Source organism: Erythranthe guttata, chromosome 13 (assembly GCF_056151865.1).
Source record: "Erythranthe guttata isolate IM_541 chromosome 13, IM_541, whole genome shotgun sequence".
NCBI classification, from domain to species: Eukaryota; Viridiplantae; Streptophyta; class Magnoliopsida; order Lamiales; family Phrymaceae; genus Erythranthe; species Erythranthe guttata.
In genome coordinates this window covers 7,077,658-7,103,205 of record NC_142545.1, presented here as the reverse complement: position 1 = coordinate 7,103,205, position 25,548 = coordinate 7,077,658, and the positions used below count along the sequence as shown (strand labels likewise).

General features: G+C 33.8%; 1 protein-coding gene and 2 non-coding genes across 4 annotated transcripts; all 3 read left to right on the top strand.

Annotated features, from left to right (window-relative positions):
- Window positions 1-1,737: 1,737 nt before the first annotated feature.
- Window positions 1,738-1,863, top strand: LOC148765789 (small nucleolar RNA SNORD14). The gene has a single exon (XR_016029433.1). It is a non-coding gene; the product is annotated as a small nucleolar RNA SNORD14 (small nucleolar RNA).
- Window positions 1,864-1,947: 84 nt separating this feature from the next.
- On the top strand, window positions 1,948-2,024 carry LOC148765788 (small nucleolar RNA R12). Its single transcript, XR_016029418.1, has one exon. It is a non-coding gene; the product is annotated as a small nucleolar RNA R12 (small nucleolar RNA).
- Window positions 2,025-7,471: 5,447 nt separating this feature from the next.
- Window positions 7,472-15,574, top strand: PP5.2 (protein phosphatase 5.2). 2 transcript variants are annotated; one of them, XM_012988859.2, is made up of 13 exons: window positions 7,519-7,838; window positions 7,979-8,148; window positions 8,251-8,322; window positions 9,190-9,340; window positions 9,741-9,944; window positions 11,447-11,555; window positions 11,702-11,819; window positions 12,381-12,528; window positions 13,168-13,416; window positions 13,758-13,883; window positions 14,022-14,122; window positions 14,950-15,024; window positions 15,209-15,574. In XM_012988859.2, exons 1-13 carry the CDS (start codon window positions 7,760-7,762, stop codon window positions 15,266-15,268), a joined length of 1,662 nt encoding a protein of 553 aa, XP_012844313.1. In that variant the 5' UTR covers window positions 7,519-7,759; the 3' UTR covers window positions 15,269-15,574. The 2 variants fall into 2 exon arrangements, with proteins under 2 accessions (XP_012844315.1, XP_012844313.1); XM_012988861.2 differs by lacking the exon at window positions 9,741-9,944 and having other exon boundaries at window positions 7,472-7,838.
- The last annotated feature ends 9,974 nt before the right edge of the window (window positions 15,575-25,548 follow it).

Below are 25,548 nucleotides of genomic sequence, written 5' to 3'. Positions count from 1 at the left end.
TAGCCCGGGACGGCTGTCTGAGAAATACACTTAAAATAGGGATGGCCGTCTGAGAAGCAGAAGCAGTCTCTGGTTTTGAGACGGTCGTCCGAGTTTTAGTACAAAGTTCGGGACGGCCGTCCGAGATGACGAAAAGGCGCAGTAAAGGAATCTTAATTGCACAAGGAAACTACATTATTCTCCAAATTTTCCACCATGTATAAGACCAAGCCAAGCACACAACTGGGGATCCATCTTTTACGCAATTTCAAGAGCAACAAAGCAATAACGAAGACGAAGAATTTGAAAACTCCAAACCGTCGTTGATCGCCGGGTCTCCGGCGTTGACTTATTTTTTTTTCTTGAAAAAAATATTTTAATTAATATTACTGTCTTAGCTGCTAAATTACTGTCTCCATCAGTAATTTAACTGTTAATTGACTGGTTTTTTTTTCTTAAAAAAATTATTTTCATTAATATTATTGTCTTGGCTGCTAAATCACTGTCTCCAACAATAATTTAACTGTTAATTGACTTTTTTTTTTCTTTTTTTTCATATTTTGTTTTTTCTTAAAAAGAATTATTTTAATTTATATTACTGTCTTGTCTTGACTGCTAAATTACTGTCTCCAACAGTAATTTAAATTTCTGAAACAGTAATTTAAATTTCTGAAACAGTAATTTAATTGTATAAGACAGTAATTTTACTGTACTAATTAATTTTAACGTCTTGGCTTGCAATTTTGCTGTCTTCGGCCGTAATATTATTGTCTCATGCAGTAATAGTACTGTTTGGGACAGTAATATTACTGTTCTGCAAAGTAATTTCATAATATTACTGTCCCAAATAATAATATTACTGTCTGAAACAGTAATTTGGTAGTCAAGACAATAATATTAATTGAAATATTTTTTTGTAAGAAAAAAAAAGTCAAAAAAAGAAAAAGTCAACGGCGGTTGACTGACCGGAAAAAAAAATTCTGAAAAAAAAATGTTTTCCAAAAAAAAAGAAAAAAAAAAGTCAACGCCGGAATCTGGCTGGAAAAAAAAATCAGAAAAAAAAATTATTTCCTTAAAAAAATATTTTTTCAAAAAATTATTAAAATGGGGGTTAATGTGATATATTTGTTGAAATCGAGGTCAATGTTTAATATTGAGGAAGTTAGAGCATAATGAATGGAATTGATAAAAAATATATTATAGAGGATATTTTGGACTAAAGATACGGGGATGAGTTTATTTGAAAGACTGTTTTTTGTGTGGACCAATGTGCATTAAAGTCATTTGTCATATCCCTCTTTGTCATTTGCCCTTCATTATTATACGATATATACTTTTAAATTATTTTTCAATAATTTAATTTTAATTATTTTTCCATTTTATATGATTCAATAATTATTAGATTGTTATGTTTTTTATATTTGAAACTTTAAAATAGAAAATAATTAATGTTGACGGGGGACTATATTTCAGGGGTGCAAACCCATAATTTTAATTTTAATTAGGGGTAGGCGTTTTTTGAATGAAACATATTGAATAGCTGATTCTCCACCGTCGATCTCCTCTTAAAATCTAAACCCTAAAACAGGCCCAACTTGTATAAATAACTAGTATGAGAAATGGAACGGCAGCATTCCTCTTCCGCCACTTATTTTTTTTCTCTCTTTGTTTTTCGATTGTGTTTTTAACTCAGAATTTTTTAAGTCAATTTTGATTATTATTAAAGTAATTTTGATGAACGGTGGGTGATGGGTTGAGTGGCGATGATGAGAAAGTAAAAGGCTTGTTTCTCATGAACATTCGCAGTGGCGGCCTAAGTGCTTTCGCCTTTCGCCGGGCTCGAGAGCTTATGCTGTTTCTATTCTTCCTTGGATGTCTGAGTCACACCCACACCCACACCCTCTCTTTTATCAATTATATCTCTCTTGTTAATTTTTTTTAAATGAAATTCATTAATGATGATGATAATTAGGGATGATGAAAAAACAGACGGATTCCCTATGATTTCAATTCGTGATTATTACAACCAGCTACTTTTGACCTACTTCTATCATCATCTTCTTCTTGTCTAACGTTTTGGTTAATTTTTCGCCAATTTTGCATTCAGTATTTTTATTTGTTTTAATTGGCCGTTGATGCAAGATAATATTTGTTACTCTTGATGGAAGTTAATTATATTCACATTTTGATGATTCTTCCCCTAGTTATTTTAAACATTAATGGTTCAATTACATATATTTGCAAAAAAAATCACAAAACTAATCTATCTCAATGAAAAAATATGGTGGATCTTATATAATTTGGTGTTTAATTAATTATTAAGTCCGAGTATCAAGTGACCAACATATTTAAGAAGCTGTATCAAATTATTTGGATTATTTATTTTTAATTTTTTATGGGGTTAATTCGGACGACTTGGCTGAATTGTATTGTTCGGTCTTGTTTCTTTTTATTTTGGGCCATACGGCCCATACGTAAATTTACGGTTAAGCTAGGTTTTTGATTGATCAAGGAATGTAAATTATGTTAAATATAAGTTTTTGATTGATCAAGGTTTTTGATTGATCAAGGAATGTAAATTATGTTAAATATAAGTTTTTGATTGGGAATGTAAATTATGTTAAATATAAGTTACCTAAATTAGGGTAGATTTTGATTTATAATTACAGTTGAAACGGCATTTTATTTTCTACTATAAAAAGGGGACTTATGGTACATTGTAAAGGGCAAGAAATATTTAATAAAACTATTTAAATATATTTTTCCAATGTTTTATAGGGCTCGTTTGCGGAGGAAACTTGAAGTGCAAAATCGTGCACAACCAACACTATTTATTATTTATCATTTCTTTCACAATAAGTTCGAATAATTCATGATTCCATTATTAAAGATTCATAATCATTAAGGAAAATTTAATATTAATGTCATATTAATTTTTTAATTTATTTTTTTAGACCAAAAGAAGAAAAAAAAAAAAAAAGCAAAATGAAGTTACAGGATTTTTTATTTTTTATTTTTTAATTTAAAAGTTCATAAACTTTTATTTATTGACAATGAAATCCGCAAACATTCAAAGTGCACTTGATAAACTCGGCTTTGTGAATAGCTCACAAATTATATGAACAAGAGATGTAATTTTGATTTTCAAATTGAAACATAAAATTTCAAAAAATTATAAACTAAATCAAGAGTTTAGAACCTGAAATAAATAATAAGTTAACCTATACAATTCATCTACGCACCCTTTTGATCATTTAAGTAATTCATTTTACATTAAAAAAAAAAAATGGCGGTGCAACTGTATACAAATCCAAACATATTTGTCCTTCTGCCCTATTTAGAAAGTCATCGAAATAAAACTTAACGATGAAGATACAGTGCGATGTCTGTGAAGCGGCGGCGGCAGAGGTAGTTTGTTGTACGAAAGAGGTGGCGCTATGCGGCGGCTGCGATCTCAGAAACCATGCAGGGAACGAGATGGCCACCACCAATCACCAGCGTCTTCTGCGCTCCGCCGCCGCGAGGCCCAGGTGTGATACTTGTCGGGTACGTTATTAATAGTTCTAATCCTGTAACTTCTTTTCTTCTAGAATTATTATAAACGGAAATCACTTATTTATTTATTTTTTCTTACAAAAAAACGGAAATCACTTTACAACACCATAATTTTGTAATGTTTTTTTTTTCTCTAATTTGATATTATTAATTATAAATATTTCACATGAAACGTGTATTTGCTCTAATTAATTGAGTTTTTAGCAAGCGGTACTTCTGTGATAGGTCTAATTTTCGAAAAAGTCTTTGTTTTAAAAGTATCAGTATTTGCCCAACTGATACCAACTGTCACAGGGGTTTCTTTACTCAAGAAATTTTCGCCCGTGTGGCCTGATTTGCCCACCAAATCAGTCAGCCTTCTTCTCGATTCTCTTCGCACAAACGCACACAAACACAAGTCTTTTTAAGCCACGTAAACAATAACAAGAGTATGCAACGGAAAACAACACACAAGCACGTTTACGGGCAATGCCTAACCTTTATATTAATTTCCCACAAAGAATACAAAGGAGACTAAGGTGCACACACAAAATCCTCACTCAGAATGCCCACAATTGCAATCTGAACTTTCTAATGCTAGATGGGTCGGATTTGTGCACTCATAGCCCAATAAATACAAGGAAAAAGGTAGTTTTCACATAAAACTACCTAAGGACACATGGCAGCATACATACATGACACTTGGCCAACTATTACAAGTAATAAGGGGCAGTTTTTCGTGCTTTCCAGGCCTCAACCGCTCCGTAACTTCCCTCAAATCCGCCCACAAGGCTGATTTTCGAAGCCCATCTTGATAGGGCGCGTGCGCGCACCAAACGGCCCAAACAGCCCGGCCAGTTGCTAGGCAACCCATCTACCTTGCCTTTTCCGCACGTTTTGCTTGCCTTTGCCCATCACTTGCTAGTTCTTTGCCCACACGGTCTTTGGCACGCCCGCACATCGGGCTGCCTTCATTGACTTGCCAATCCGTCGTGCCAACTTTCCCACACTTGTCAAGTCGTTTTCGATTTCCCTCGAACGTTCGTTTGCCCAAGTTATCGGCCACATGCCGATCACTGCCCACGCTTGTCCGCATTTGCTGCCGAGCAACGCCTGTGCCAGCCACTAGTACTTTCGATCACCGTTCCCACTTGAATCAAGCCATTCCTTGCTTTCTCGGACAAACACCCCGAATGCTTGCCCAACACTCGACCACTCATTGGCCGATTGTGTGGCTGCCTTGTGCCAACCCTTGCTTGGCACCATTTCTCGGCCATGACTCGACCACACTCGAGTCATTACCGATATCACCGACGGTGTTCGACGCCCTCGTCGAACCGAAACCATCAGCTTAAGCTTTCCCTCGTTTCCACTTGTCTTGCCACCGTCTTCGATTATGCTTGATCAATAGCACCACATCGAAACCCAAATCCCAAGTCTGATCCCACGAATTTCCCACAAATTCTTTCAGCCCTCGGAAATACGAACGCCAATCACGTTCAAACAGCAGCACCCAACCACAAGTGAAAATACTAGTTTTTAGCACAACTAGCATTTTATCTCGATTGCCACCCCGATCAAGAAAGGAGAATTCTAACCCATGAGAATCACCCAAACACGGCTTCCATTTCCTCAACAACAGAAACCAGCCCAACAAAAATCCAACACGCAACATAAATTCAGAAAATACCACATTTCGAACCCACGAATTATGCCACACATGGCAGCAACTTGGAACAAAAGTAAGGCCACATTGCCCATTCATAAACCCAAATGAATACCTCAACTTGCCTTCGGCCCTTGTCTCATTTCTCGGCAATGCATGTACAAGCAAACCAGCACGAGAATTCACCATCTTGCTTCCAACGGCTGCAATTAGGCTCGATGACTCCTTGTCGTTCGATTCTGCCTCCAATTGCACCGCAGCCAACATTGCTACCGGTTTCTTTCCCGCCTTTGCTTTAGTCACGTACGAGCATTCGACGAAGCATGGACACTCTTCGTCCATAATCATCACCCCTCCAAGAAATGGTATCACCGCAGCCTTGGCACCAAGTAGGAACTCTTGCCCCAATATCACATCGAAATCATCTAGTGGTATGGCAGTCAATCCGCACTGCCCTTTCCAAGAACCGATCACTAGATCGACATCGGTTCTGCCTTTCACCGGCCCCGCCTCTGAATTTACAGCCTTTACTTGACTTGCATGTTTTGAGAGAGTCAAGCCCAGCTTCTTGACTTCTCTCTCGTCAACGAAGTTGTGAGTTGCTCCCGAATCAACCATCGCCTTGACTTCTTTGCCATTGATCAGCACCGTGGCATACATCAAGCCCTTGGTGCCGTTGGGTGCCTTGTCCACGACCAAAGCACTCAACAACTGAATCGGATTCGCACGCCTAGTCTCGTCCGACTCTTCCTCACTATCCGACTCCCGCATCAAAGCATTCAACTTGCTCCTCTTCGGACAGTCCCTCATTCGGTGGTTGCCATCACGTAGAAAACACCCACGGTTTTGTTTGTTGACGACGGGTTGTCCACTGGTCTTGGCCTGCACCGTGGATCCCTCGCCATCACCGTTCTCTTTGTGCTTCCAATTACGGCCACCTTTGCCACCGAACTTCTTTCCCTTGGACTTATCCCTCTTCGAGCCTTCTTTATCGGAATCATCGGCCCCAATCACCTTGTAATCGACAAGTCGATCCGCTGCCGAGATAGCACTTGGCAGATCCTTCACGCCTTGTCTCCGCAACTCGGTTTGGGCCCATGGCTGCAATCCAGCCATGAAGTTGAACAACTTATCTTCATCGGACATATCACGTATGTCAAGGAGCAGAGAACTGAAATCCTTGACATAATCCCTCACGGTTCCCTTGTGCTTCAATTGCCTAAGCGATTCCCTTGCAATCCAGCCCACGTTGCAAGGAAGGAATTGCTCTTTCAATTCCCGTTTCAGCACCTCCCAAGTCTCGATCTTCACTCGGTTAGCACTTGCATCGTCTGACAAACGAGCACGCCACCACAACTTTGCATCACCCACGAGATACATACATGTAATGGTCACTTTCTCACGGTCCGGAACCTTTGCTGCCTCGAAGTAATTCTCCATATCCCACACGAAGTTATCGACCTCTTTGGCACTGCGCACACCATCAAACGCAGTCGGTTCCGGCACCCGAACTTTGGATCCCGACATTCTGCCCTCAGAACTTGATCCTTCATTTCGAACAGCCCTTTTTAACACCGTAAAATCCGTAAGCATTCCATCAAGCTTTGTCTCAACGGCATCAATAAGGAGTCCCATCTCCCTACCATCTCCACGATCCGTATATCTGACTTGAGCGTCGGAGGGGTTTCCGCCGGATCAACCCCCGGCTTAGTTCACGTGTGTTCATTTCGCAGGGACCTCAGGATCATCAAGTTGTCAAGCTACTGATCCGCTTTGCTCTCTCAGCTCATTTTCTACACTACCCTAGGTGATCTAAATTTTAGCATCATCACTATCCTTATAAATAAATTCTATAAGGAAAATCTTAATGCACATGAGCTCACCTAGAGAAGAGTTGTATTCAAGGAAAATATTTTGGTCTTGTGTTGTACCATGGTGGTCGAAAACTGAGAGATGAATATAAGGAATTTTCCATTTACATAGACATATATTTAAAAAATCTCAAAAATATTTATTAAAATAAATGATTTCGAGGAAAAGAAATAAATATGCTTCATGTCTAGATTTAAAATTAGCTAATATGATCTATAGTTCCGAATTTATTTCGGACAATGTATTCTATATAAAATTTCACCGGTTATCACATAACATGATTTAAATAAACACACATGGAGATAACTATGTGAACGAAATCTCGCTGCAAATAGGAAGTCCCAAGATTAAAATACATTTACCAATTTTTAAGCTATTTGTTATTTATTTTTTCTTTTTCGGAAATTGGAAATGAGAGGGTTTGAAATTGTTGGGACTTGCAATATAAAATCATTTATTATATATTTTTCCGCACTAAAAAAGAAAGAAACAATTAAGCCCCCAAACGGCCAGCAGTATAGAGCTCCGGAATCATCTAGGGCAAAACCTCTCCCCCTCTCTCTCTCTCTTCACTCTCTCTCCTCCTCTCTCTCTCTCACACACACACGCAGGCACACAACACTGAAAAGAAGTCTCATTTTAGGTAAAAAAAAGAGAGAGAAACACATTCTGCAAAAAGATACAATCATTGACAAACTTATCCATAGTATGCCCCCAAACATGGCGACTGAAAATTCAACGAACCGAGCTGAAGAATTCAAACTCCTCGCTAATGAAGCCTTCAAAGGTATGTATGTAGTGAAATCGTTTCGAGATTTCTCTTTAATCTCTGTTGTATTGGCGATGATATGCGTATTTTTTTTTAGTTTTTTTTTTATGTGAATGTGTGTGATTGATTTTAATTTGTTTTGGTAAATTGTATTTCAGCGCACAAATATTCACAGTCAATTGATTTGTATACGAAAGCGATTGAGGTGAATGAGGGTAATGCAGTTTACTGGGCAAACCGTGCCTTTGCCCACACTAAATTGGAGGAGTATGGGAGTGCTATACAGGATGCTACCAGAGCTATTGAGATCGACCCCAAATATTCCAAGGCGAGAAGAACTGTTTGGTTTCCGTTTTTTTTTCTTTTCGTTTTGTTGTTCTTCGATTCGCTTGTGAAGGAATGGGTTACTGAATTGTATTTCTCGATGCAGGGATATTACAGGCGGGGCGCAGCACATTTGGCAATGGGAAAATTCAAAGATGCTCTTAAGGATTTTCAACAAGTGGGATTTCTTCATTTTGTTGTTGCTTTTTTTTTTCTTTTCTTTTTAATCTGCTTGCTGAAGTTATGATAATATTTTTTGTGTGTGTTCAAGATTTAAATTATTTTCAGTAAGTGTGGGTATCTATGGAGTTGCATGTGAGAAATTTCAGTCTAGATGGCAAGATATCATATGCATTGACAGTGCAAAAAATGAAAAAAAAATAAAATAGTATATGACTTTGTGTATGTGCGTTTGTGTCATGTGCCCTGGCTAAATATTGTATGCAGTACTACAGAAAAATACGACTCGGTCGCCCAATAAGTATTAATGTAACCAACACTAACATTCTACAAATAAAGTAGAGACCATTTCCCTTTTTTGAATAAGCACCATGATAATTAGTTGGCCTTTTAATGCTTTGACTTTGGATAAGTGCTTCTGCTTTCGTTTGGCCACCATGTTTAGCATCACGAGAAAGTTTCTAAGGGTTTTTTATACAATGATTTGAAGTTGAAATATCTATTGCTTTGTCCGCATTTTTTTGCTTATCTTTCATCTTTAGTTTGGCCTTGTGTACACAAGCCTAATTTTTGCATACAAGTCCTTCCTTTGCTGGTTTATTCATGAAAACCTACTTGACAAAATAGTCTGTAATGCAGATGGAGAACCATTCAGCTTTGTTTAGCTCTTTTATAATTTATTCTGTACTTAACGTTACTAGTGTGGTCTCGTGCGGAATCCCACTCGTGGGATCTTACATGTTTTTAATGTTCTTACGAAAGATCTTCTGCTTCTTTGTAGGAACTACATATATTTCTTTTGAGAAATAAAAAAAGGATTTTATCCTATTGATCCATATGTAACTATCGACTTCTTGTTATACAGGTAAAAAGAATTTGTCCAAATGATCCTGATGCTACCAAGAAACTGAAGGAGTGTGAAAAGGCGGTGATGAAGCTAAAATTTGAAGAAGCTATTTCTGTACCTACATCAGAAAAACGTTCAATAGCTGACTCAATTGATTATCACACTATAGGTGCGCAAATGTCTTTTATTACGTTTGCCGCTTATCTGATAGCGTAGCTATTACTGAAAATTCAACTCGCTTAACTTTTCCCTTCTCATTTAACTCAACTTTGGATATCTCGTCACTAACTAAAGTTTCTCTACTGCCATAATTCTTGCTTTGTGCTGCAGTAGCTAGTAAGATTATCTTGAAAGGCATGATATATGGGATGAATAGTTTCCTTTTTCTAGTTCTACTCATGATTATGAAATATCCGAGATGCCTTACTTATTCGCTATTTATCCTATGCTTGTGTGTAGATAGAGTTTAGTGTAGTTTTATCCATGGAAAAATATCAATAAATAATTAGTAGTATGGGATCTGGCCAAAAATACTACTTACTAGAATATTACCTATTTTATGGTTATAGGGAATAGCCCAAGGTCGTCTTATGTTTCCCTGAAAGTTACTGGGGTAGCAGCGGCAGTAGCACTAATGGCAGTATATGTGGGGAGTAAAGCAGCCATAGCAGTGGCAACAACAGCTATAGCAATTGTATTGGTGGTCTGGGGAACATATTTGCTGGGTCTCCACAAAGACAGTGTCTTTACGAATGGTCGAACTCTTGACTTAGGTTAGACCTTCTGAGATCAAATTAAACATTGAGGATAGCTCACAAAGTTTTCAAATGTCATAAAAATTGGGGGTTTAATTGTAAGAAAACATACATGTCCAGGACCAGTCCGTAAGCAAAAGAGAAAAGACTTACTTTTATGCTTTCATTGATGATGCATTGTTATCCAACCTTAGGGAATTAGTGGTAAGTCTTGATAGCTTCTTTTGTGATGCTGGACATTTGTATTTATCTCTCGTTTGCAATTCTTTTGTTGAAAGAAGGACTTCAGAAAGATTTATCATTAGTTTCTTTCATTTATTTTGGTTATTTCTGACTTAGCTGTAAACAATTGGAGACAATATCTCAAGAAACTTATGATCAGTTTTTCTTCCTTATCTCATACCCATATGGTTTGGTGTCTATTTTTTCACATACTTATTCAGTCTGTTTCAGTTTGTCTTCACTTTTGTGAGCTGTAAAGTACGGCCAGAAATATTTTATTGAATGAAAAAACTTTGTAATATGAGCTGGTGAAATAAATTGCTGGAACCTATTGGATAAGGAGTGTATGTAATCTTCTTTATGTTCTTTCAAAATTAACATTGATTTTATGGCAGCATATGTAGAAGTCTAAGCGGAATATATTGATGTTTTACTGTCGAACGAGCACAAGTTCTACTAAGCTTTTTGAATGAATTGCCGTAGTTTAGGCGTTAATGCATTAATGCACAAGGTCTAGATTTGGAAGTTATGATGAATTTTGTGGGACTAAAAGTAGATCTTGGCATCATTAAACTTCAGATTTTTCTGTTCAGAATTAATGCGAGAAGGAAAAGAATTGGTGTGCAATGAGCAAAAGACTTGGATTATCTGAGAGGTCAAATAAAAAAAGTTCGGGCTTTGTTTTGGGTTCTTTATACTAATAAAAGGTTGAGTTTGGGCAGCTGAAAAGCAGCTGTTTTGATGTTCAACTTATATTAATACCTATTTCTGACAAGTCAGAATAGTAGTCAATGTTTACATAAGTAATCGATAATTACAAATTCACCATACGTTTGAGCACTTTGACCACCTTTCATATCTCATTCTTTACGAAACAAATATCAGTATTCATATTGTGAACTTCAAGAAATAAAATTAATAATTGAAGCTAAGTTTGTCGATAGGTTTTACACTTTGAGTTATCTGTTTCCAGTATGTGTAATCTGAAGTTTTCTTCTCTTAATGCTGAATATAATCAATGGCAGCGCACACCGTGTTTCTAAAGTATTTACGACTAATTTGTTTTTTTTTTTGGTGACTGATCTTTATAATTATCTTTCTTTCTATGTTTCTTCTATTCTCATTTAATCTTTTGTATGAATGAGTCGGAATATCCGAGTAGATGAATATGCATTTGTTACTTCCCACCACTATATCCATTGACATATGTCAAACAGTTTAATGGAAATTCCCTTAATTTATATCCTTTTTCGAGTTCAACAAATTAACAATGATTTACGGTTCTGTTTCAAATCCAGATGTGGAGCCACAATATTCTGGCGCGAGAATAGAGGGAGATGTAGTTACGTTGGATTTTGTGAAGAACATGATGGAGGACTTCAAGAAACAAAAGTTCCTACATAAAAGGTAGATTGTGCTAGAACAGTAATATATTTCGACTTGTGTGCGATTCTCTCACTTGTATATTTGTCTTAGTTTTAGCTTTATCAGTGTAGTACATCTTGGTAAAAGAAGTAGTTAATTTATCTGAATATGAGTTTGTTTTGGTATAGATATGCATTCCAGATTGTTCTGCAAATAAGAGATTTGATGCGAGAATTGCCATCTCTTGTCGATATTAAAGTTCCTGCTGGGAAGCATTTCACTGTATGCGGTGATGTACATGGTCAGGTAATATTCATTCATTCCATGCAGTTCACTCCTTTAGTTAGCGACCGTCAAGTAATAGTTTAAATAAAAAAAAATAATAATTATTATATTAGGAAAAAAAAAACAACCATGCATGATTGTTACTTTCTCAGCATTTGGAAACAAACTTTAGAAACATATTTATCTTTATTCTATTTCATAAAAAAATGTTGTCTTGACTCTCGAGGTTTATCTGGTACCGAACATTTCTATTTGTGAAAAAAAGAAAAAAAATTCAAGCAAATTGGGTAATTATGCTACATGTGGAGTCGTGTTTACCTGATACAAAAGTTGTTGCATTCTGTTGGGATAATACAGTTGGTATATAATCGTTGTATAAAGAATCCAGTCATATCCATAAATGTCAAGTTTGGAATGTTAAAGCTATATTAAATTTAAGCTGGTTCACCCATATCTGTTTCTTGTTTTATATCATGATTAAAGATCTCGATTCTTGATAGTGTGACCAGACAGAACTAATATATATATATATATATATATATATATATATACATCCTTATAACTCATCTTACGTGATTGCAGTTTTATGATTTGATAAATATATTTGAGCTCAACGGACTTCCGTCAGAAGATAATCCGTATCTGTTCAACGGGGACTTCGTCGACAGGGGCTCTTTCTCTGTAGAGGTGATACTCACACTGTTTGCCTTCAAGTGCATGTCTCCCTCAGGTCATCTTTTATACTCATTGCACTATTATTTTACTCTCTCCCCTTCCTTGACTAAGTTGCCCTTTTTTTATTCGTACTGGAGGATATTCATTTACTATATTTATTTGTCACTAGTGTATTAATTATGCTCACTTATTTACCATTAACTAAGGTGGTCTTTGCAAAAGCTTTTAGAAACCAACTCGGAGTTTTTTTCTGCACATAATCTGTTTTCAGGTGTTTGCAAAACAAGCTCTTGCTTTTGCTTCTCTTAAAATAAGCTATAATTTTAAAAGCACCCATGTACGTGTTTTTTCTTGCAAGTTTATTTTCCAGCTAATTTGCAAACACCCTCAACTTTTAGAAGAAATAAGCACTTAATCATAACTTAACTCACAATCACCACCTAAACAAATGGCCCAACTGAGTGACAAAATCTGTAAGGTGTTAACATTGGTCACTAATATCGCACTTGAGTTCAAACAAATATATATAATTTTTCTGAGATTTTTAATGTTTTTGAATTCAATCTCTTCTTTGTGATTGTCTTCGTTTCAACTATTTTCTTCACTCTAAATTTAAGTTATCTGTTACCCATAGAATTAGACCATAGAATTACCGAACGTTGGTTTTGTTCTAATATGGTGTTGTTAATTTCAGCTATACATCTTTCTCGTGGAAACCATGAAAGCAAGAGCATGAATAAGATATATGGTTTTGAAGGGGAGGTCAGATCGAAGTTGAATGATATATTCGTGGAACTATTTGCAGAAGTGTTCTGTTGTTTGCCTTTGGCTCACGTCATAAATCAGAAAGTTTTTGTGGTGCACGGTGGCCTTTTCAGTGTTGACGGTGTTAAGCTCTCTGACATCAGAGCAATCGATCGGTTTTGTGAGCCCCCCGAGGAGGGTATGCTTCAATTTCAATACTATACTCCCATTTTTTTTTCTCCTAAATGCCATTTATTTTCTAGTTGCTGTATATACGCTATAACTTCGTATTTGCCACCTGTCCCACTCCGATCGAAAAGTTTGGCCAGTCCATATATTAGTTTAAATCCCGTAAAAGGTTTTAACTTTTTGGTTTTTTTTTTCGTTCTTGTACAAGTAATTTTCTTTTCTTGGTTCATGATTGATTGAAAAATCATCTTTCTCTGTAAGCTTTGATGAATCACTGTATAAAATTTTGAAAGAATTCAAACTTAAATCACTATCTAAAATCATCGTTTCTTGGTTCGTGATTTTATCCAGGGTTAATGTGTGAGTTGCTGTGGAGTGATCCACAACCTCAGCTTGGGAGGGGACCAAGTAAGCGTGGTGTTGGTCTTTCTTTTGGCGGTGATGTCACCAAACGATTTTTGCAAGACAACAATCTAGGTTACTCTTTCTTTCTTTTCAGTTTTCTTTTTTATTTTTTTTAACTCTTTCTGTTTTTGTTATTAACACCACCTGTTCATTTACTAGCTGCAAACGTAAAAAAAAAAAGATTCAGTTGTTGAACATGTGTTTTGACAGATTTGGTTGTGAGGTCGCATGAAGTTAAGGATGAAGGTTACGAGATTGAGCACGATGGTAAACTTATTACGGTTTTTTCTGCCCCAAATTACTGTGATCAGGTACTGTGGTTTCTTTCAACCCCTTATACTTTATTCATGGACTATTAGTATTGCTCGTTAAATTGGAAAATTATTTTACAATGCTGCAGATAAAAATGTTTAACCATATTGAGTTTTCTTTTTCTCTAATTTATTTTTTAATGCATGTTTTTAATCGCGAAAGTTCATTTGACACTTTTAAACAATTATTTGATTAATTTTGAACTATAAAAAATATTATTTTTTCTTTTAGTGTAAATTTTCCTGTTTACTTTTACTTTCGTTTTGCTGGTGGCAATAATAAAATTATGGTAGAGAAATTTAGTAATATCATTTATTAAAAAAAAGTTAAATTACGGTACCTTTTTAGTTTCATTTATCTATATTACACTAGGAAAATACAATGAAAGCTTCAACAAAATGGTAGTGTGACAAATACTATGTTATATTAATACATTAAGAAATGGAAAAAAATGCCCAAATTACAATATTTGATACCTACTATAATTTTTAATAATTGCATCTCTGTGGAGTTCAAAACATTTCATATTCTGCGTAGGGCATTATTTCGTATTATATTTTATGAATAGTATGTAGGGATAAAATTTGACTTCTTGCATCCTTTTTTTGGATGACGCCAACAATTCTGGTTTGGTCAATCTCGAGGAGGTTATTTCTCGTGAATTGCAATTTGTTTGTAATAAAGCGAACTGTTTAGTGTTGTTTTTTTTTTCTTAACTAACCCCGTGCATTTTGTATAAAATTAATGGTGCGACAAATTGATAAATATTGGTGTAAAAACTGAAAAGGTTATTATGCTTACATTTGAATTTGTTTGCTTGACACAGATGGGAAACAAGGGAGCGTTCATTCGTTTTGAAGCACCGGATCTGAAACCCAATATTGTGACTTTTTCAGCAGTGGTTAGTAGCTTCTCTCTCCCACTCGGACGATTAAATTAGGAAACGAGAAAAAAAAAAAAAAACCGCAATTCTTTTTTTTTCGTGTTGTTTTGCGCAATCATTTTGCACTTCATACTCGTGTGTTGTTTAGCGTCAATTGCTGGATTGTTATGATATAACAATTTATGGTATTGATTAATTGCAGGCACACCCAGATGTCAAACCGATGGCATATGCAAGCAACTTCCTACGGATGTTCTCCTAATACGTAATTCTATATCTTGTTATATATTATTATTGTTTATTTTTTCGGGAAGGCAGCTATCACTATCGCTTTCTTGCTGCCGAAGTGCACAATGATTGTGGCAGGATGAAAGATTTGTTTGACTTTAGTCATCGTCCGAAAGAATTGAATTTTACTGTGGCCTCGAACATTTTAGGCTAACCTACGATAATTGGTCGAGTAGGTGTCATATGTACAACATATTGTTGCTTTCATCATTGTATTCATACTAGTTTTTGGTATGCTTATTATTATTATGAGATATGGGCTGCTGATTGATTAACTTAATCTGTCTCTCAGAATCTATTAAATCACCAATTCTTTTTATTTTCCCATGATTCCAAAAACTGCGTTCAAAGTTTGGTCAAAGAAAATTATTTTTTGAATTATTCTTGTGAGATAGATTTTTGATTTCGTTTTTGGAAAATATTTTGAGGGTAGAAACATGGTTATCAAATTGTGAATCGAATTGAAAAATGTTTGGAAAAATGTTTGTCAAAATTGCGAATGGTAAATTGTATGCTTTTTTAAATTTCTTTAAAAATAATATTAATATATTAAGCGATGTACATGTATTTGTTTAGTGTGAATTGCCTTTACACGTTTACATCGTTTACACTACAAATATATATGAGTAACAGGTTAAAAAAGTTAAAAGTAAATGGTCTTTACAAAATATTAACACAATTAAAAAAAAAAAATAGTATTAAGGGGCTTTTGATATAACCCCTTCAATACTTCTTTTAATAGGGAGAGACCTAAACTATTTTGCATTATTTGAGAAAAGTTCCTTCCTAATTTTACGCACCCATTATTTTAATCGACTATGAGATATAGGCATAATCGATTAAGAATCTGACTAGTAAAAATAACAAATCACAACTACAAAAAAAATACAAAATTAACTATATTTTACAAAAACAAAAAATATACAAACATTATAATTAATTTATACAATTGGAATCAATAAACAAAAAATTCAAAAAAAAACAAAAAAATTGGAATCGATTAACCTTAATCGACTACCAGAGCATAGTCGATTAACTTAATCGACTATGAACACGTACATAGTCGATCAAGGTTCCAGCTGCACGAATTTTTCTACCCGCGCCGTTTTCGCCTGATCCACCAAAAAATTCTAAATCTGCCTCCCCATCGTCACCACACCGCCGCCACACCGCACTTTGTCAACCATAATGGGAGTTCGATCTCCCAGTCTCCCAGTTTCAAGAACTGGAATCCTTCATTAACGACATTACTGAAGAACTCCATTAACATATAACAAGCTGAAAATAGAGAAAACAAATACACAGAGAAGAGAGAAGATGAAGAATCTGGAAATTCATACTTTGTTCCCAACAAACTGTAATCTTGTCAAAATCAACAGAAAATTCTAACAGATCTACTCACACTCATGACATATTTGCAGAAATTAATCCCAAATAAACTGGGTGTTGCTTTTCTCTCTCTTCATTTCTTACGCTGTTTACTGTAAGATAAAAAAAAGATATTAATGTGTATACGACTTAAATCCCGTTAATAATATAAGTGACGACCTTTTTCATATGTACAGAGAAGAAGAAGAATAGAAAAAATGAGGAGAGAGAGGGAGAGAGTACGTAGAGAAGAAGAGGAGGAAAAAGGAGGAGAGAGAGGGGGTGTGTGTACGTGAGAAGAAGAAGAGGAAAAATGAGGACAGAGAAAGAAAAAGTGTACGATGTGGGTAGAATATAAGGTGGGGGGGGGGGGGGGGGGGGGGGGGGGGGGGGGGGTTTCCCTAATCATTTTTGAGAGGGGGTGTTTCCTTAACTACATTTCCTAGATGAGGGAGTTCCTGCTAATTTTTCCTAGTATTAAAAGACTCTGATTTATTATTATTTAATTTGTAATATTCATCAATGCAAATACTTCTTTTTATTAGGTTGAATGAATATAAAAATAAATAATCAAGATTCTCGTACAAACTCGTGTATGTGATTAATTGATGGCAATCGACATACCCGAGTATATCAAATAAAATAAAAAAAATCACAATAAAACTCTCATGAATATACCTCCTACTTTAAAATATAACTAGATTTGTAAAGTATAACAAAACTATTGTAATATTTTATTCTTTGTTTTTAAATAGAATTGGAGATGGACAATATTAAAAGAAGAGAAAAATAGTCATGATAAGATTTGGAAGCATCGATATGATGAGGAATTATCTTATTTAACATGTGTTTGTACTTAAAACCTAATATTTTAGCATAATTTATAATTTTATTCTGAATATATATATATATATATATATATATATATATATATATATATATATATATATATATATATATATATATATATATCAAGGTTGTAAAAAGCGGTAATCGGGTCCGAGTCGGTCAGGCACCGACTCACGATTAATCGGTGCAGCGGTGATTAATCGGTGATAAATCGGAAATAAATCGGTTTTTAAAATTTAATATAATATATTTGTAGATATTATTTATAAACACTCAAAACATAGATAAAAAATATTTAAACATAGTTATATCTCCATCATGTATATATATTCTAATAACATAATAAAAGTTTAATAATAATAAGATCATAATACATAAATATCCTTATAAAATATAAATAAAAAGACAATTTTTGTTGAATTTACATACATTCTTGGCATACATCATTAGTTCTTAAAAATAATAATTAACATAAACAAAATAAAACATAAACTCCTTTTTTTTTATTATAATCCCAACTTTTATTTTGATTTATAAAAAAAAAAAAACCAACTTTTGACCGATTTTTTGCCGATTTGACCGCCTCGGACCGCCTCAGACCGCCTCGGACCGCCTCAAACCGCCTCACAGGCAAAAAAACCGATTTTTCAAACCTTTACACTAAAATCGTAAAGGTTTTGGACCGCCTCCGCCTCGGCGACCGATTAATCGGCCGCCTCGGCCGATTTTTAGAACACTGATATATATATATATATATATATATATATATATATATATATATATATATATATATATATATATATATATATATATATATATATATATATATATTCCGAAAATCGTACAAATTGAATTGTAAATCGTACGATTTTTTAAATGTTACGATTCACTAAACAATTTGAATCGAAAATGGTTCAAATCGAATCGAATCGTACGATTTGAATCGTAAATCGTACGATTTTAATTACCATGGGTAGAAGTATTATTTGTATTTTGGTAGGAAATAACTTTTAATAGTATATAGAAGAAAAAATTAGAAACCTAGGACAACAATTCTAGTGAGAGCAAGAGCAACTCCAATGATAAAATATTAAAATCATCAAATATTATTTTGACCCAAATTTCATGCATCAATACTTGATTCAATGCCAATAGCAATCAACGGTCGATTATTTCCATAGAGAAAGAACATTGTAGAAAGAGTATTAATAATTGGTAAAACTGAGAGAAGCAAAAAATATAAATAAACCTACGCTACCTCTACAGTAATACTTGTATCATTTCGTGGAGATAAGATAAGGCTGTCTTTGGTAGTGAATGATAAATAAAAATTAGTTGAGAATTTCACATGGTGAGTAACTGTTGTCCACTTTAGATCCATGTTTCTAAATAACGTGAACATGATATCTATAATATTACACTCGTAGAAGGAAGGAGAAAAAGCAATTTGTAAAATAGATAGGGGTAACTGCACATAAATCCCTTTTGATATCTAAAAAATGCCTGTCAGTCCCTATATATGTTTTAAAGGCGTATTAGTATTTTAAATGCAGGTCAGTCTCTCTTCTATTTTTTTCTTTCTCTATCTCTCTTCTATTTTCCTCTGTTCATTTTCTCTTTCTTCTCTTCTATTTTTCTCTTTATCTTTCCTCCTTCTCCTCCAATGGAAAAATACTGTAAAACCCACCAGGGCTCGTCCAACGGATTCGAGTTCCTAAGTGAGTTTTGAAAAAAATGTTCATTTTCATGTGTAATATTATTGATTCCCCCCCCCACCCCCAAATACAAGTGTTATCAAACTATCAAAACAAAAATAATATATTACATAACAAATTAAATTAAGTAGTGAAGAGAGTGAATAATTCCAATAAACGAAAAAACATAAGAATTTATTACCTTTGTTCGAATTTGATGCAAAATAACTGCAAAAAAATTAAGAAGTTTATTATATATTATATATCAAATGCTCAAATTTAAAGAACAAAAATATTCTATTTGAGATTTGCCGAATGTGATAACCGGAGAGCAATTCCGCTAGCACCGTTTCTACTCATATGTGATATACAAATTTTATTTTTAAATTGTTGTTTGGATTTTGGATATTTGAGCCCATAAAAAATAAAGAGGAAAATAACCTTTTTCTTAAGTAATTTTAGGGCATTATTGACTAACTCATCTAATATTTTGTTTTGATATATATATATATATATATATATATATATATATATATATATATATATATATATATATATATATATATATATATATATATATATATATATATATATATATATATATATATATATATATATATATATATATATATATATATATATATATATATATATATATATATATATATATATATATATATATGGGCCCCCTTGGAAGTTGGGGGCCCAAAGCAAATGTTCCCTCACAAAATCCGTGGGCCGGCCCTGAAATCCACAATGGCTAAAAATGATGAACAAAACATAGTGTCGATTGTAATTTTTGGAGACTGTTGTTACAAAGATCAATTGCACATCAATCCGTTAAGAGTACTTCGACTTTAATGAAGATATATGGTGTCGTTATAAGAAAGTGAGACAATATCTATCCCGATGCATTGATCCTTCAATACTTGATTCATTGGGAAAGATTATATGTAACATTGAGTTGTGACGAAGATGGGAAGAATATGGTTGCATTGCGTTTGATAATGAAGATGAGTTTGGTCAACATTGTCGTCAGCCGCAAAGATGATCCTAATTCGCGAGGAAAGAGGGTTCACTCTGATGATTGGCAGGTCTCCATTTTTGTACTGCTGAAAAGTATTTTTAATTTTTTCATTATTATGTGATACATAATATGGAATATGGGACGTATTAGTTGCATGTACATTTAATTATGGTCTGGACATATGATAGTAATTGTAGGTAATCGTTATATGTACAATATTGGTGATAAACAAATTGATTATTGTTGGTTGGTATACATAGTATCATATAATGAGAATGATAGTATGGAAGCAGTGCACTTTAATATGTTTCATTGTTTACCAGTTAAGATATTTGTCATGTATATTGTTACAATTTATTTGTATTCCACTATATCGTAATCTAATTTGTTTAATTTTCTCTCATTGTCAAACTAAACACCGTGGAACTAAGGTTGTAGATTCTGACAATTTATTGAAAATAGAAGATTTTGCGCTTGGAAATTCAATTGATGCATGGAGACATTGCATATGTGGGGAGAATAATTTTTTTAAAGATCCTACAAAGTTTATTTTGTTTTTGTTCTTTTTTCATCAACGAGGACAAGAACAAGACGGAGGAGAGCACACGTGGTTTCCCACCTCCCCTGAAGGATTGAAATGAAGGAAAACTGATTGTTTGTACGTTATTATTAAGTGGTTTGAATTATGTTGATATGAACTTTGTACTATGTTCCAATTTGCACTATGTTTTTGCTACTTGTATTATGTACTATGTATCATGTACTATGTTGGTTGCTAGTTGATCCGTAATATATGTCGTTTTAAGTCTAAATATGTTGTATTTATTTACGCATTGTACTATCTATTAGATAGGATGGTACGACTTACCACATTATATGGTACACATACGCGTCAAAAATAATAAAGTCATAAAATTTGAAGTTTATGACCGTTACAAACTAATATAATCCTACACACAAGAATTGTGGCATCTTGTACTCCAAATGCAACAACAATGCTCACCAACCTTAAAATATTAACTTAAAATATATTTATGCATCTCCCATACTCATTGATTACTAAAGTGTCTAGGAAATTGGTACTACTCAATTCGTCACAAAATTCAGTACGATGCGCGGAACAGATAAGTGTTGTGAATACACACGTGAAGTTCAAGTCTAGCATTCACATTCTATCGTCGAGTCAATCAGAAAGTAGTTTTTGTTTATTGGTATGGTACCCTGTATTATTTTTATTGTTTTGGGGGTAAATGCAACCATATAAACTCATTTTAAGACACATTTCTTCATTTTATAACTAATAACATGGAATGAGAAGATGAGGGAGTCGAATAACATTGATTACGGTAACATTTTTGAGGAAATTATTAGTTTACACACAGGCCTTGTACACTTCTATGTGTATCATATAGGAAACCCAACACATTTGTGGTAACTTATACTCCTAACGCATCGATAGTGCACACAAACCTTAATTTACTTATTTAAAACATATTTTATGCATCTCATATACTTATTTAAAACAGTGTTTACCAATAGTAATGTTAACTCTACAACAAAAGGATAGGTCAATTGTTCACTACAAAAAAGAAAATACTGTGAAAACATTAAAACAAAATTTTCATGACACAAGAATTGATTATTTAAAATAAGCTTATATCATTTGCATATGTGGGATCCACTTCCACTCCTCCATGCTTGAGGAATACAAGTTTTCGCCCTAACCCAAATATTTGGACGGTTTACATCATAACAATGTGACAGCAAATAGACAAATAGGTAGCAATCAAAATTCTCATCCTCCTGTCTGCATTAGTTAACCCATGTAGGTTTTGGTTCTATCTCCAACCCGGACCTTATTCTAATCATCTCGTTGTTAAAAATAACCTATTATATTAGTCTACAACCAAAACAATGCAAAAATAATGCGAAAATAACATATTATACCAGTCCGAGACTATAACTCTTGCTACGAAACATAATACAAAATATTAAATAACCAATATACGTAGAATGCAACATATTTTTAAAACCACCATATGGGAGTCAACGTAATCAATGTCATGTCCACGATGGTCCATGACAGTTGTGAAACATAACAAACTCATGTACAATGCGTAGGTAGTGCTTAAATCGATTTTTCTCGTGGGCAGCAAAATGCAGTTTCTTCGTCAGCTTCTTCACCTTTTCCATTTTCCTTGAAAAGCGGTCGGTGAACGCCTGCCTGCAACCCTGTTTCTAGCTTGATCATATTCTCCATTACCTGGATTTCCTCAACTACATACACATAAATACAATTATAAAGAATACAACATACTATAAAGTTCCAATATCAATACTTTCAATACCATGTTTCAATACTAATCTAAACACAATAGAAGTACTATTGGAAAACACGCGGTTCAATCCTCTATTTCAAAACTATCCAAATGCACTAACAATACCATTGTTTCATTATATATATACTAAAAACCCACAAAGACCACAAAATGTTCTAAATAATAATACGATAAGCCTCTTTCCCATATCCTATATCGAACCCATCAAACATCATCATCAAAACCTTGTTAGGACTAAAAATATTTTGGGAAAATGCTACTGTTGCCGAGGAATAAACATTTTTTTTTGCAACGCAAATGGGTCCGTTTCCTCGAAAATGAAAAAATAAAATCAAAGATTGTTGATTCTTCCCCTTCGCCATTCTTCGAAAATCGTTCTGTTTTTTTTTTTTCGTTTGCTCTATTCTTCTTTTGTGTCTTTACTTCTTTGATCTTGTTGTTTAATGAGTTTTTTTGTCTTCCAAAGATTGTTGATTCTTCCCCTTCACCATTCTTCGAAAATCGTTCTGTTTTTTTTTTCGTTTGCTCTATTCTTCTTTTGTGCCTTTACTTCTTTGATCTTGTTGTTTAATGAGTTTTTTTTTCTTCCAAGAGTTATTTTCTGATTAAGGAGTTATTTTTCTTGCACCTTTTTGTTTTCTTCTTTTTCTTTGTTTTAAAAAAAATTGAAAGTTGAGCTTTGAATTATAACGGGCAAGGAAGAGCGTGTAATCCAAACTGCGCGTTGGAGTTGGGGAATACAATATGTAAAATCAAAATAAAGTAAATGGTATTTAAGTATTTTTACCTACCCTTTGGGATTGAATTGCATATTAAACTTCTTCATTAGTGACTGATACGCTTTTTAAAAATCTGTAGAGACTGACCAGTGTTTTTGAGATATCAAAAGGAACTTATGTGCAATTACTGCAAATATAAAACGCGGCTTGCGTTCTAAGGGTTCTCTTAGAGACATTAGATTGATTATGATGCGACATTTTCACAAAAAACGAACAAATCATATCAATCAATTTGGTTCATGTACGATATTTGGATAAAACTCGACCAATATATTATTAGTGAATATTTAAACATTTTTATTTAATATGGATGTATTGTCGTTATTAATACTACTTAAATCTTATCATCCATTACAACAACATCTAGTGGAGCTCTCAGTTTTCCTTTTAGTATCAGATCCTCAAATTTTAGAGAAATTGTTTGCTCTAGTGGAAGTGGGACCCACATTTAACACTCCCTAAAAGAAGTGTTTTAGAGCATCTCTAGTCGTAAACCCCTTAGGGCATCTGTAGAGCCACCCCCAATTTTGCTATTTTTGTCAGACCCCTAAAATTTTGGAAGTTTTTGATACTTTTATCTCCTCTAGTGCTCTCCTCTAGCCTCCCCATATGTGTCATGTGGCATGGGACTCCCAATTGGAGTGCCCACAATTAATTCATGGTTGAAGAGTGCATGTGGAACCCTTTTGATAATGTTAATATATTTTTGGAATGGCGTGCCAAACCAATATGACTTTAATTATTTATTGTTTCAATTTCTTTTTTTTTTTCTTTTTGAGAAGTAACAATTAATTCTAATAATTATTTAATTATTTTATATTTTTTAGAAATAACAAATTTAAATTTCATTTATTTTAATATTAATAGTAAAAGAATGTTATATTTAAATTCATTGATATGGTAAAAAAACTTATATTTTAATTTTAATAATTCAATTTCACTATAATAATACAAGAAATATTTATTTTACATTTAAATTTAAATTTCGTAAATATTTTAATTTTAATTTATTTGATTGTTCCACATATGTCTCTCATATTCATCGTTTATTCATTTTTATTATAATAAATGTCAAAATAAAATAATACATCTTACAACGTAATAAAAATGGTAACTAATATTTAGTTAATGTAATTAAATACAAAGATTCAAATTTAATTACATTATTATATTTACTTCCTTAATATTATACTATTGGTTAAGATATTTGGACAAATTTTTAGGGAGTTTTAAATGTACCACTAGAGAACTTTTTTAGGGAGTGTTAAATATGGGTCCCACTTTTAGGGAGATAGTAAATTGAGTATGTGGCATGTGGATCCCACTGTTTAGGGAGTGTTTTATAGGGATTTCACTACAGATGTCCTAAGAGCATGTACATTGGACTCCTTAAAAGCACGTTAGTGTCAGATTTTTAGACTCTCCAAAATTTGGAGAGTAAATAATGGTACAGTGGCACTTAATAGCCCTAGCTACATTTGGCCAACCATTAAATCGCTGACCACAGTTATTGAAACCTCTAGCAATAAAAGGTGGACCCATACATTTTTTTATTCCTGTTTATTCTATAAAGAGTATTGGTCCATTGTTTAAAGTTTGCAACTTATTTTTATTCCTGATTCATTTGGTCCGTTTTTTACCAATATTTTTTTATATCATTTACGTGTTCTCTTATTTCTATTTTTTTGAACTTTAATCTATTTATATATTTAAATGATACGGGTCCTTGTGTTATGCCCCACCTGATTTGTAAAACACCAAATGCACGTTCTACATCTTTTCGGACAACCTCTTGTTTTGTAACAAATAATTTTTCTTTTGCAGTGGTCGGATAAGGAATGGTTTGAATGAGAGTTGCATATTTTAGGTAAATACCATCGGTTAAGTAATATCCCATTGTATAATATATAATTGATTGGAGGCATTCTTCCATATATGAATTTGTCGAATAAGGGCGAATGATCTAAGACATTAATATCATTATTTGCACCCGCCATGCCAAAAAATGAATGCCAAATTCAAAGGTCATGGGATGCAACTAGTTCTAAAATTAGAGTTGGTTTGTGATGGTGACCTCTGTGTGTACCGTGCCAACCAGGTGGGCAATTTTTCCACTCCCAATGCATACAATGTAAAGAACCAAGTATACCTGGAAATTCTCGTGATTCACCTTCTTAAAGTAAACGTGTAATATCATG

Bases quoted from the DNA above. Each gene is read 5' to 3' on its own strand.
- PP5.2 (XM_012988859.2), top strand. From the start codon at position 7,760: ATGCCCCCAAACATGGCGACTGAAAATTCAACGAACCGAGCTGAAGAA. The intron at 11,820-12,380 runs GTAATATTCATT...ACGTGATTGCAG, and splicing joins GCGGTGATGTACATGGTCAG to TTTTATGATTTGATAAATAT. The intron at 12,529-13,167 runs GTCATCTTTTAT...TGTTAATTTCAG, and splicing joins CAAGTGCATGTCTCCCTCAG to CTATACATCTTTCTCGTGGA.